Below are 14292 nucleotides of genomic sequence, written 5' to 3' on the forward strand. Positions count from 1 at the left end.
TGAACAAGCCACAGGTTTAGGACACGGTTCAGAAGCTCCTGGAAGCACAAACATTATCATTTATAATTTGTAATTTATTTATTATTCTGTTGCCTCCATCGCTCTGCTCGCTCTCGTCGCTCAAAGTCTCCTGGGGGGAAGCTCAACTGTGCAGGACTGAACACACCTCACCGCTAAAGGTTAAACTCGTGCCATGCACCAAGTCAACGGGCCGTGTTTAGACCCTGGGGCTTGGTATAAACTTGACCAAAATTTCAATAGCATCTTAAATATAAATATGTTAGCTACATTTTAATTTACATTTGCTTTAGACTGGCTAACCCATGAGCCTGTCTACTCCTCTGGTCCTCTCAAATTCAAATCTGTTTTTTTATGAAGCAGAAACATCACGGCTGCTCGAGTGTGAAGAGCTGACACATTATGACATACTAACACAAGCTAACAGATGCTAACAGCAAAGCTAATGTAATCTAACAGATACTAACTACAACAAAGCTAACACGAGTCATTCCACTTCACCGACAGCTAACGGTGAACAAGCGCTAAAAGAAAGTAACAGATGAAACACACGGATGAGCGGCAAAACGGATTCACTCGAAAAACTTTATCGACATCATTTAAAGTGGAACTAGAACTGCATAAATTTGCAGCTTTCAGGTCAAAAATGTAAACGAAAGAGTCCGTCCTGCCTCTAGTGGCCACTGACAATTTCATGGAACTGGTGACATCACACAGAACAGCCCTGATGACACGAGAAGTGTTAGACCTGTCCAGACCAATCACACTGCTCCTTATACCTTCAGACCCCGCCCCCTGTCACTGTAAAACAAACAGGACTAACCAGGACTTGTAACTAGGACGAAACCAGGATTTAACCAAAACTAAACCAGGACTAAACCAGGACTGAACCAGGACTGAACCGGGACTAAACTGGGACTAAACCAGGTCTGGATGTGTCCCTGTTGTGTGGAGTGCTGATCTAGTTCAGTTGACGTCTTTTCTTTGAGTTTTAATGAAGGGCTGATATTCCCATGATGCTTTGCTCCTCGTTAGCGGCTGTGCTAGTTCTAATTAAACCTGAGCCTTTGATCCGGAGTTAGCAGAAAATGAGCCGTTAGCTGTTAGCGCTCAGGTGATCCTTGTACAAAGCCGTTAATGGTTTTTAATGAGAGGGATTCAGAAGGAGGAGAAGAGACCGACTCAGAGCTTTAAGGTTAGATTTCATAAAGAGGTTTGTAAAGGAGTTAACAGGGCCCGGAGAGATCGCTAAATGACACATACATGGATAGACATGTTTTTGATGAGGGAGAAATGTGGGTGAAAGCAACATTTTGCGGGATACCCCCTCATTAAAGGTCCCATATCACCCTATCCACTGATCTGTGCTGTTTTCTCATCACAAGGTATGTTCTTCTCTCAAACTGAAAACACTCTGTTCCACCTTGTGATGTCATCATGTGGTAATACATCTGTAGAGGTTCAGATTCATTAAAATCTCAATGATCTGTTTGTTTGTATAAACTCTCAAAGATGGTTGTCATGATGGTGCTCGGTGTCGTCAGCGTGGGACAACAAAATGAATAAAGACCTAAACTCCGCTCCAGTGCTGTGACAGCTGGGGTCAGAGGTCACGTCTGTGGGGAAACAAAGATGGCGGAGAGTAAGGGGAGAAGATACATAAGAGAAACAAACAGGATAAACTCTACAGGGGGTGGCAGAGGGCAAAGGGCCATGTTTACTCAGTTTTTTGGCAAAGGTTGGTCCGGTAGGGAACGGTTTGGTTTAGTTCAAGTTCTACTTGAGATGTTTTGTTTCTAAAGACCAGGTTTATTAGTGAAAACGATGAAGAGAGTTTGGACGTGATAATCCTGGTTTAGTCCTGGTTTAGTCCTGGTTTAGTCCTGGTTTAGTCCTGGTTCAGTCCTGGTGTAGTCCTGGTTCAGTCCTGGTGTAGTCCTGGTTTAGTCCTGTCCATCAAACCTCTTATTCGAGACAAAGACCTTGTTTTACTCTCAGTGTCTCTTTGTCCTGGAACTGAGGGTGTAGTCCTGGTTTAGTCCTGGTCTTGTCTCAGTCTTTGATCACCTTATTTGAAGTTCAAGAGTTTAAAATCCTGAGGTGTCCCAGTGTGTCAGATGCCCTCCCTGTGTGTCAGATGCCCTCCCTGTGTGTCAGATGCCCTCCCTGTGTGTCAGATGCCCTCCCTGTGTGCCAGTCTTCCTTCTGCTCTCATCAGGACAGTTACATCTAAAGTGCTAAACCTGTGATAATCTGATCTGAGTCCCGCTGTCTCTGTGTCATTAAAAACACAACACATTTTAATCCCAATTTGAAAATCACCATAATGTCACTGATGGATCACAACCTTTCCCAGGACATGACACTAATTCCAGACAGGAGAGGAGCCAGAGGAGCAGAGAGCCAGAGGAGCAGAGAGTCAGAGGAGCAGAGAGCCAGAGGAGCAGACAGGAGAGGAGCCAGAGGAGCAGAGCCAGAAGAGCAGAGAGCTAGAGGAGCAGAGCCAGAGGAGCAGAGAGCCAGAGGAGCAGAGAGCCAAAGGAGCAGACAGGAGAGGAGCCAGAGGAGCAGAGAGCCAGAGGAGCAGAGAGCCAGAGGAGCAGAGAGCCAGAGGAGCAGAGAGCCAGAGGAGCAGAGAGCCAAAGGAGCAGAGAGCCAAAGGAGCAGACAGGAGAGGAGCCAGAGGAGCAGAGAGCCAGAGGAGCAGAGAGCCAGAGGAGCAGAGAGCCAGAGGAGCAGAGAGCCAGAGGAGCAGAGAGCCAGAGGAGCAGAGAGCCAGAGGAGCAGAGAGCCAGAGGAGCAGAGAGCCAGAGGAGCAGAGAGCCAGAGGAGCAGAGAGCCAGAGGAACAGACAGGAGAGGAGCCAGAGGAGCAGAGAGCCAGAGGAGCAGAGAGCCAGAGGAGCAGAGAGCCAGAGGAGCAGACAGGAGAGGAGCCAGAGGAGCAGAGCCAGAGGAGCAGAGAGCTAGAGGAGCAGAGCCAGAGGAGCAGAGAGCCAGAGGAGCAGAGAGCCAGAGGAGCAGAGCCAGAGGAGCAAAGACAGAGGAGCAGAGAGCCAGAGGAGCAGAGAGCCAGAGGAGCAAAGAGCTAGAGGAGCAGAGCCAGAGGAGCAGAGAGCCAGAGGAGCAGAGAGCCAGAGGAGCAGAGAGCCAGAGGAGCAGAGCCAGAGGAGCAGAGCCAGAGGAGCAGAGCCAGAGGAGCAGAGAGCCAGAGGAGCAAAGAGCTAGAGGAGCAGAGCCAGAGGAGCAGGACTTTTAAATCTCTGCTCTTACATTGTCCCATAACACGCAGCGTCAGTGTTGTGTGAGTAACGTGTGTGTTGTTGTACCGTGTGCACACAGATGAAGTTGTCATCGTGTTAGTTCACTGTCCCTGTGTTTAATGTTGTACAGAGCCACGGGGCGTTTACTGGACCTGGGAATTCTCACGTCTGCATCATCTGAGCCACAAATACAAGTGTCCTGTGATGCGTTCAAGCCCACACACACAGACATCCCATAATAATCTGAACCGTAAACACATCGGATAATCTGAGGCCATCTGAAGCGTAACACTGACCATCCAAAACCCATAATCCCAGAGTTTAATCCCTGTGTTTAATCTGATCACAAACTAATCATGTAATAATAATCTAATGTGGCCGTGTGAACATGGACACGACCAAACTGCACGGCTGCCATTTTGGATCCAAACTTTTTATCAGGCGAACATTATGATCCACCATAAACCGCGTAATGAAGTGACATCACCCGCAGCGTTAGCCTCCAAATGAAGCTCATCCAGGCTAGAAGTTATAGCGGCTAATCTGGCTATTTGCAAATCTGACCGCGAGTATCATAGCAACCAAAGAGCCAATCCGGAGTGAGGGTGTTGACGGTAACGCCCCTTCTCGCCCCCACACAGCTGGTTTAGTAGGGAGCGGGCGCTTAGCAACACTGTCAATCGAACCTGTTGCTAACGCCAACTTGATTTGTCTGTTATTATGTTCATATCTTGATTCACGGACAAAATAGTGAAATAAAAAAATGAGGATCATGTAGAGCGGGTTAATATGAACATTTTAAGACCAAAATAACGAGTCTGACAGCAGCACTTACAGAGAGAGGGGACATGGTTTTTCAATAGAAAGTGAATTGGGGTCAGTGAAGCAGGAATTGCACCCATGCTCACTTCCTGTTTGGAACCCCAGCTAGCAGATTATTTATGGCAATGTTTTTTTTTAGTTGTTCTTTTGGAGAAAACTATGATTAGTGAGTTTTAAATCTGTGCCATCTGCCGGATCAGATCTGCTCAGAGGAGATCCACAGGGAGTTCAGATCATGGTGGGATTAGAACCAGAAACCACACACACAAACTGTGCACTGTTACATGTTTTTGTTTTATATTTGATTGTTGCTTTTGTTCTTGGTTGGTGGAGCTCAGATATGTGTGTGATGTGTCTTTTGAGTCGCACACATCACATCTGTCTCCTGGGATTTTTCTTCATTAAAAGCAGAACATAAAGCTTCACAGTGTAACTTTTCTGCTGGAGGTTCTCATCAGTTAGTTTTCATCTGTTTCCTCTCAGAGAACATGAACCAAATGAACTCTGGATAAAAGTGTAATGATACAGAAGACTGGAGGCATATTTGGTCCTGGTTCAGTTCTGGTTTAGCCCTGGGTTAGTCCTGGTTTAGGTCTCATTTAGTCCTGGTTTAGTCTTTGTTTAGTATAGTCTCATTTTAGTTCTGGTTTAGTCCTAGTTTAGTCCTGGTTTAGTCCTGGTTTAGTCCTGGTTTAGTCCTCATTTAGTCCCTGTGTCACTTTGGCCTTGGTTTAATCCAGTTAAAGTCCTGGTTTAGTCCTGGTTCAGTCCTGGTTTAGTCCTGGTTTAGTCCTGGTTTAGTCTTTGTTTAGTGTAGTCTCATTTTAGTTCTGGTTTAGTCCTGGTTTAGTCCTGGTTTAGTCCTCATTTAGTCCCTGTGTCACTTTGGCCTTGGTTTAATCCAGTTAAAGTCCTGGTTTAGTCCCGGTCTCTCTGATGCTAACAGGATTAGCACTAGAGCTAATGAAGAGCTCAGTTAAATGAGTGCAGTTCCAGATAACAGTGCACGCTTCATTCATCATCTGTCCTTTTTTATACTTTCTTTTTCCATCATCTTCCCTCCTCTTCTCTCTCTCCTTCATTTTCTGTCTCTCTATCTCTCTCCTCTGCCACTTTCTTTCATTCTTATCTGCCTTTCTCTCTCTCCCTCTCTCTCACAGTGGCTCAGTGGTTTAGCGTTCTCCCTGTAACTGGAAGGATGTTGGTCTGATCTGTGCAGTGTTCATTGTTTCATTAATTTGAATTTAGAACTAAACCTGGACTAGACCTGGATTAGACCAGAGCTAGACAGGATTAACAGAACTAAACCAAGTCTAGATCATGACTGAACTGAGCTCAAACCAGGACTGGAGCAGGACTAAACCAGGACTAAACCAGGGCTAAACCAGGACTAAACCAGGACTGGACCAGGACTAAACCAGGACTAAACCAGGAGTACACCAGGACTAAACCAGGGCTAAACCAGGACTAAACCAGGACTGGACCAGGACTAAACCAGGACTAAACCAGGAGTACACCAGGACTAAACCAGGACTAATCCAGGACTAGTCCAGGACTAAACCAGGACTAAACCAGGACTGGACTAGGACTAAACCAGGACTAAACCAGGACCAAAACAAAACTAAACCAGAACTAAACCCGGCCTAAATCGGTATAAAAACAGGGTTGGAGCTGCTCTGTGGGGGTGGAGCTGTTCTGTGGGGTTGGAGCTGCTCTGTGGGGGTGGAGCTGTTCTGTGGGGTTGGAGCTGTTCTGTGGGGTTGGAGCTGCTCTGTGGGGTTGGAGCTGTTCTGTGGGTTGAGAGGGGCCTTTGAGCTGTCGTGGCGGTTTGGAGCAGGCTTGTGGCATTTAATTAGTTAATTTATTTAAATGTATATCTATTGTATTTTTTCCAGCCCAAACATTTGCCTGATGAAGATGAAGATGCCTTTAGGGACTCGTCTTGTCTGGCCTGAAAACTGGTCCAAATGTATGCACATATATATGTGTTCATTAGAGATGATTTTAATAAACATGATCTGCACTTAACCCCGAGCATCTATTTACACAATGTAAATGTAAACAAGAGATTTCACCTGTCACACAGAGGGCTGTATGTACGAGCAGGGACGCTAAAGGGGAGTGCTACAGAGGAGCGCTAAAGAGGGACGCTAAAGAGGGATGTTAAAGAGGGACGCTAAAGAGGAGCGCTAAAGAGGGATGCTAAAGAGGGATGCTAAAGAGGGATGTTAAAGAGGGACGCTAAAGAGGAGCGCTAAAGAGGGATGCTAAAGAGGGATGCTAAAGAGGGACGCTAAAGAGGGGCGCTAAAGGGGGCGCTAAAGAGGAGCGCTAAAGAGGAGCGCTAAAGAGGGGCGCTAAAGAGGGATGCTAAAGAGGGGCGCTAAAGAGGGATGCTAAAGAGGGGCGCTAAAGAGGGGCGCCAAAGAGGGACCCTAAAGAGGGGCGCTAAAGACGAGCGCTAAAGAGGGATGCTAAACAGGGGCGCTAAACAGGGGCGCTAAAGAAGAACGCTAAAGAAGAGCGCTAAAGAGGGGCGCTAAAGAGGGACGCTAAAGAGGCGTGTCACAGTGGGCGTGTCACAGTGGGCGTGTCACAGTGGGCGTGTCACAGTGGGCGTGTCACAGTGGGCAGTGGAGGTGAAAACGGGGTTAGATCGACAAAAAGCTGTCTTGAAAATAAGTGAATAAAGATTACTCCAAATGAATCACTCCAAATGCAACTTCAGAGGCTCAATGAGAAGAAACGACTAGAACATGATTAAAGATCTGAAGAGTCCAGTTTGCAGAGTATGTCTGATTTACAGAAAGGATTATTTACATGAATGAACCATAATGTAAACTAAAACACATCTGACACTGAACATGTGACACAGTCACTCTGTGAATGGTTACAACCAGGCCACATGTACTGTAGTCCAGGACTAAAACAGGACTAGATCAGGACTAAAAGAGGACTAGACCAGGACTGAGACAGGAAAATTAGACCCTAAAATCAGATAAAATGCTGATAGACTCTGTTCTCTGGTCTGGCCTTTGGTCTGGATTGGTCTGGATTGGTCTGGATTCTGGTCTCAGCTGTGAGGTTGTGGATGTTTGTTGGTTCTACTCTTTGTTTTAAATCCAGGCCCAGCGGCCATTTTGAAATGTGATCTTGAAGTCCTGAGTAAACATCAACAACATATGGTCCTGGTTTAGTCACTGGTCTAGTCCTGGTTTAGTGCCACTTCAGACTTGATTCAGTCCTGGTTTAGTCCTGGTTTAGTCCTGGTTCAGTTCAGATTTAGTTCCAATTAAGTCCTAGTTTAGTGCCGATGTGTTCCCCGGTTAGTCTGGCTTTGGATCCCTCTCTTGTGTTCCTGTGTGTCAGATGCCCTCCCTGTGTGTCAGATGCCCTCCCTGTGTGTCAGATGCCCTCGCTGTGTGTCAGATGCTCTTCCTGTGTGTCAGATGCCCTCCCTGTGTGTCAGATGCCCTCCCTGTGTGTCAGATGCCCTCCCTGTGTGTCAGGTGCCCTCCCAAAGCCAAACACAGACAATAAAATGAAGTGACAAAGTGATGGACCAGAGGAGACGAGGTGAGAGAAAGTGGGACACGAAAAGACCTCGAAGCGATCTGTAACCAGGTCTTAAACCAGACCCGGACCAGACCAGGACAAGACCAGGACCAGACCAGGACAGGACCAGGTGGAATCGAGGGAGGACAAGAGGTTGTGAGAGAAGGAGGAAAGGAGGGAGGAGGTGAGTGAAAGAGGAGAGAGGGAGAGGGAGGTGGAGGAGAAGAGGTGATGAGAGTTGGAGGAAAGAAGAGGGAGGTGGAGGAGGGAGGGGAGATGGAGGAAAGGAGAGGGGGAGGAGAGGAGGTTGCAGCTGTCTGGATTGTGGCTCTGTAACAGGATTCTTCACACTCAGAGTCTTTGTCTCCACTTTGTCCCAAACAACCTTCAGGTTCCACATTGTGATTTAATATTGTTTTAAAATGAGATTCGAAGTGAACACCTCCAACAGGGTTATACAAGGCTGCACAAGTATCAAGAATCAGATCCATACTCATGTGAGCAGATATCGATCCAAAAACAGTCCCATTCACAGGACAGACATGAACCTTTCCTGAACAGCTCTCGTGATGATGTTTGAGTAACACGTTACTCGAAACACGAAAAAGCTCAAAATGGTCTGTTCCACCTTGTGACATCATGACGTGTTAGTTTTAAAGTTAACAGCTCCTTTTACCTTTAGTTCAGTAGAGATTGGCGACGATGACGATGATGATGCCATGGTGATGTCACGATGATGATCTCACGATAATAGCAAAAGATGAAGTTTAAATCTGTCAACTGGACAAATTGTTGTAGGAGTGAAAACATTTCAGTTTCAGTGTAGTTAGCCCCTCCCTTCAGATACATATAACTGACCAGAACTGAAGAAGCGGCTTGGATGAGCAGCGAAATGGCTTCACTCCTAAAACTATTTGTCAAGTTGACAGATTTAAACTTCATCTTTTGCCATGGATCAGACCTGGACGACTGAGGGATTACACAGACATGTCACAATGATGATGTCACAATAATGACTATATCAATTTATCGTTCAATAGGCTAGAAATTATATAGAGGGCAGAAATGGGATGAATACTTTGAAAATGTATTTAGTTACAGAGTAGAGGACTGTTTCTGAACGCTCTGAACTGTTACTCTGAAGTAGTATTCAGAATATGCATTCTCGGTACATGTATTCAGTTACTTCCCAACACTGACAAAGGGATAGCAGTTTGGTCTCCACTCTCACCAAACGTGATCGTCCAATCAATCAATCAAACTTTATTTGTATAGCACTTTACAACAGCAAAAACTGAACCAAAGTGCTTTTCAAGTGCTTTAAAATGTAAAAACAACAACAACAACAAAAATTCTATATACAAAACAACAAACAATAAAAACAGTCATTAGCTGAAGGCAATCGTGAACAGATGAGTCTTTAGTTTGGCTTTAAACAGAGACAATGTAGTGACTGAGCGTAACTCCAGGGGCAAAGAGTTCCAAAGTCTGGGACCAGCCACAGAAAATGGACGATCACCCCACGGTTTCCTTTTGGTTCTGGGGACGTCCAGCAGGTGTTGACTGGCAGACCGCAGAGCTCTGTTGGCCGTATGAGCCGTTAACAGCTCGCAAAGATATAAAGGTGCAAGACCATGAAGAGCTTTAATCAGATTTGTTTATTTCAGTGACACATGTGAAATAAAGCAGCTCATTGGTCATTGGTTTCCTCCATGTTTTTCAGTCCTGTGATATTTTGTCCTTTCTTGTCTCCTCATATGTAGCCATATTTGTTTTGATAGGGACAGACCATAGGTGTCTCTGATTGGCTAATCCACCTGTCAATCACACCCATCTGAACTCTTCGAAATGTATTGGACAAGTGTGTATTCTGGCAACATTTATATAAGACCATGGGACCCATAAGTACGTGCTCTCATGTAGTGTGTATCCTGATGCCGGTCATTAATGGCCCAGTTTCCATAGTGACAGTAATTGATTATCGACCAATCAGAATGAGCCTGAGGCCAGATGTGAACCCAACACCAACGAGACAAGGTCAGAACAAAGACTAGACCAGGACTGGAACAGAACTGGACCAGGACTATACTAGGACTAAACCAGAATTAAACCAGGACTGAACCAGGACTAGACCGTTACTTCTAATTAGTATTACTCAAGTAGAAATACAAAGTAGTGGTCCAACAAATGACTTAAGTAAAAAGTACTGGAAAAAGTACTACTCAAGTAGGAGTAAGTTAAAGAGAAACTGTCAGGACGTCACTTATGATTCATAATTTGAAGTGAATGTGACAAAACACAAAACAGACACAAAAATGAGCCAAACTAAATCAAATCTGAAGGAGCTGCAGGAAACACAAATGTTCAAATCATTTCATGTTGTTTCATAAAACTCAAGTCACTTTAGACTCACTCACAGAGGGAAGAGGAACACAACTTTTACTCAAGTAAGAGTACTGTTACACTGTAATATATATTACTCAAGTAAGAGTTAAAGTAGAGGATCTGAAAACTATTTGGAGTACTTTTTTTGTGTTCAGTACTTAAAATGTGTTACATAAACATGAGTTGTTCATTCTAAAGCACATCACACTGAGCATGAATGTGCCACACTCTGGGATATTCCTGAGATGCTGCAGTGAACAAACAAACAGCAACAACAATCCTCTGAGCTGTTTGCACTACAACACAAAATAACATGTGCGAGCACCAGAGACAGGTCTAAGAACAGAAGAACAGGAGCCACTTCACAAACACTGAACCCTTTTCAAAAGCTGCTCTTAATATTTCAGTGTGTGAAGTTTATAAATTAAACTGTCTCTTTATATGAACTTTTTTTTATATGAACTTCTGTGTGAGGCATGAGGCTCCTGACCCACACCTGAACTACATCACTACTCCAAATAAACAAGACCTGGGCCAGACCAGGCCCAGACCAGGACCAGACCAGGATCAGACCAGGATCAGACCAGGATCAGACCAGGACCAGACCAGGACCAGACCAGAACCAGACCAGGACCAGACCAGGACCAGACCAGAACCAGACCAGGACCAGACCAGGATCAGACCAGGACCAGACCAGGACCAGACCAGGACCAGACCAGGACCAGACCAGAACCAGACAAGGACCAGACCAGGACCAGAGCAGGACCAGACCAGGACCAGACCAGGATCAGACCAGGACCAGACCAGGACCAGACCAGGACCAGACCAGGACCAGACCAGGACCAGACCAGAACCAGACCAGGACCAGACCAGGACCAGACATGAACCAGACCAGGACCAGACCAGGATCAGACCAGGACCAGACCAGGACCAGACCAGGACCAGACCAGGACCAGACCAGGATCAGACCAGGATCAGACCAGGATCAGACCAGGATCAGATCAGGACCAGACCAGGACCAGACCAGGACCAGACCAGAACCAGACCAGGATCAGAGCAGAACAGGCCAGAGCTGGACCACACCTGGACCAGACCCTGTATATGCTGGTGCGTGAGGTGAAGAGTGCGCGTGAGAGCAGGGTGACTGACCTCTGAGGTTGTGCACGCGCACGGTGACCTCTTCATCCCTGGTGAGTGCACGCGCCAGGTAGATCCTTCCGGTGTCGCGCTCCACGGTGACGGGAGCTGCGGAGGAGAGCAGCTCCACGCGGCGCTGCGCGAACCGCGGCGGGAGCGTGAACAGCAGCTGCCCCAAGCGCACACCCCCGGGCACGTTCACGGTATATGTCAGCTCCTCCAAAAGAGCGCGCCTTGTGATCCTATGTGGCGCCCTGGAACGCACATTCACGTGCAGAAACATGGGCTCTCCAACGCGCGGTGCGTCCCCGTCATCCTTCACGAAAACGCGCGCGGTGAGGCTCTGGAGCCCGAGCAGAGAATCTACGAGCAGGACCTGCCCGCTCCCCGGTACCACATGCAGCTGCGGGATCTCGGGAGAAATGTAGAACTTTACACGTCCGTTCAGCTCCGCGTCTGCGTCCCGCGCGTCAAACCGCGTTAATTCTGTTCCAAGCGGCGTCAGCGCATCCACGTCCACGGTGCGGTTCCCTGAAGTGAAGTACGGGACATTGTCATTTACGTCCGTCACCTCTACCTGGAGGTGAACGCGCCTGGTCTGACAGCGCACGGGCAGGTGCGCGCGCAGCGTGTACATGGCTATAAACTCTCGGTCCAGTGTGCGCGTGGACACCAGTCCAAGCCGCGCTTCCGCGCGGTGCGCACGCGGCACCAGGCGAAAGTCCGTAGAGTGGTCCCCGGACAGAGACACCGCGGGGTCCGCTCCAGCGCAGCGCGGCAGAAGCAGACCGCGCACCACTGTGCCGCGTGGGGCGTCCTCAGGGATGTGTCCAGAGAGGAGAGCGGCGTGCGCGCGGCCAGCGGCACCGCACCGCTGCAGCGTCACAAACAAGAACAGAAACAGAAGTGAAGCCATGGACCAGGTTCAGTCCATGAGACCGCCGCTCTGTGCGCGCGGAGAGGAGACTGCGCTCGGGAGGAGATGGAACTTTATCCACAAAAACGCGTCCAGAGAAAACACGCGCCCGAGGAGAGTCACCTGCAGCACGTGAGAGGAGCCCGGGTCAGACGCTCGGGTCCTCCCAGCACAGCCCGGTGTGGTCCCGGTACAGCCCGGTGCGGCTCGGCTCGGTAAAGCCTGAGCTGGGTTCAGAGACGCTCTGCTGTGAGGATGAGGATGAGGAGGATGTTGCTCTGTGGTGATGATGCTCGCGCCTCAGACTGAACTGAGCGCGAGCTGTGGCTCCATGTGAAACTCAGGCTCCGCCCACTCGACTCAAACTGACCAATGAGAGCGCAGCGAGAGGAAAACCCTGGCCAGGCAGAACAGCGTCATGTTTGTGATGAGCAGTGTCCGGGCTTTGAGTGTGTAATGTGTGGCCCACGCCGTCCTCCCGTGTCCAGGATCACTACAGTATCTCCAGCCTGACTCCAGCGCATCCATCTCTCTCCCTCTCTCACCCCCTCCCTTTCTCTCCCTCCACCCCTGGCTCTCCCTCTGTCCCTGTAGCACTCATCTCTCACTCCCTCCTCTCTCTCCTCTGGTGCTGCTTTAGTGAATGGATCGGCCTCGCTCCAGTCATGACTCTGGACTCTCTCCTCTCACTCGTTCTCCCCCATTCCTCACCCCACCCTCCTCCTTTCCTCTCCCTATCCTCCCTCTCTTTCCCTTTCTTCTCCTCTCTCCTCCCTCGTTCTCCTGCTTATCTTCCTCTCTTCTCTCCCTCTCTTTCTCTAGACTCTGCTTTCTCTCTCTCCCCCTCAATGCCCCTCTCTCTCCTTCCCTCTCCCCCTCTCCCCTCTTCTCCTCCTCACATACTTCACTCAATGGATCAGTCTCACTTCTCCTCCTCCTTAGTTTGGATCAAAGTCAGTCACACATAAGTCTTTTTGTCCACGCTCCCCACAGCTCTGAGAAAAATGGAAAAATACTGACAAAATAAACATATGGAGGTTCCTGATACTTTATGTTCCTGATACTTTACTTTCCCGATACTTTAGGTTTTTGATACTTTAGGTTTTGATACTTGAGGTCCCAGGTTTTAGGTTCTTGATATTTTAGGTTCCTGATACTTTAGATTTTTGACACTTGATGTTCCAGATATTTTAGGTTCCTGATGCTTTCAGTTCCTGGTTCAGACCTGGTTTAGATCCTGATTCAGACCATGATAAATTAGTCCAGATGGTTCTCCATCACATACGTCTCTAAACACAAGTCTCTCTCCTCCTCACTCTGTTTGTCTCTCACTCCCTCAGGACAATCTGACGGACGAAAGACTAAAGATTAAAGACTAAGACCAGACTCAGACCGAACTAAATCCAGACTAAAACCAGACTAAAACTGGACTAAGACTGGATTAAGACAAGACTAAAACCAAACTAAAACCAGACTAAGACTGGACTAAAACCAGATTAAGACCAGACTATGAACAGACTAAAACCAGACTAAAACCAGACTAAGACTGGACTAAGACAAGACTAAGACCAAACTAAGACCAGACTAAAACTGGGCTAAAACCAGACTAAGACCGGACTAAAACCGGACTAAAACCAGACTGAAACCAGACTAAAACCAGACTAAAACCAGACTAAAACCAGATTAAGATTGTATCAGGACCAGATGTGGATGGTCACAGTGAGATTTGAACTACCCCAGGGACTAAATCAGCACTAAAATTGGTCTAAACAAGAACTAAACCTGTACTAAACCAGCTACTGAACCAGGACTAAAGGAAGAACTAAAGGGCTAAACAAAGACTAAAGCAGGACTGAACTAACACCAATTCATGTCTAAATCAGGACTAAACCAAGTCCGAACCAGGACTAAACCAGGACAAGCCAAGACTAAATCAGGATTAAACCAGGACAAAACCAGGACTAAACCAAGTCTGAACCAGGATTGAACCAAGGCTAAGCCAAGTCTAAAACCAAGATCAAATCACAACTAAACCAGGACTGAACCAGGACCGAAACAGGTTTAAAGCAGGACTAAACCAAACCTAAACCAGGACTAAACCAAGGCTAAGCAAGGTTTAAACCAGGACTAGACCAGGTCTAAACTTGAACTAAACCAGGTCTAAACCAGGACTAATCTCAGAGTGCACACAGTGAAC

At 47.4% G+C, this 14292-nt stretch overlaps 1 protein-coding gene across 1 annotated transcript in view; it reads right to left on the bottom strand.

Moving 5' to 3' along the window:
- Nucleotides 1–12515, bottom strand: part of si:dkey-22o22.2 (neural-cadherin) — a 94522-nt gene extending 82007 nt beyond the window's left edge. Inside the window, exons 1-3 of the mRNA XM_033980683.1 lie at nucleotides 12466–12515; nucleotides 12219–12342; nucleotides 11192–12053 (exon numbers count right to left, since the gene is read on the bottom strand). Of these exons, the coding sequence (XP_033836574.1) occupies nucleotides 11192–12053; nucleotides 12219–12342; nucleotides 12466–12515 (1036 nt within the window). The remainder of the gene's footprint in view (nucleotides 1–11191; nucleotides 12054–12218; nucleotides 12343–12465) is intronic.
- Between the last annotated feature and the right edge of the window lie 1777 nt (nucleotides 12516–14292).

The sequence above is a fragment of the Periophthalmus magnuspinnatus genome, chromosome 16, assembly GCF_009829125.3.
Source record: "Periophthalmus magnuspinnatus isolate fPerMag1 chromosome 16, fPerMag1.2.pri, whole genome shotgun sequence".
In the NCBI taxonomy this organism is placed as follows: Eukaryota; Metazoa; Chordata; class Actinopteri; order Gobiiformes; family Gobiidae; genus Periophthalmus; species Periophthalmus magnuspinnatus.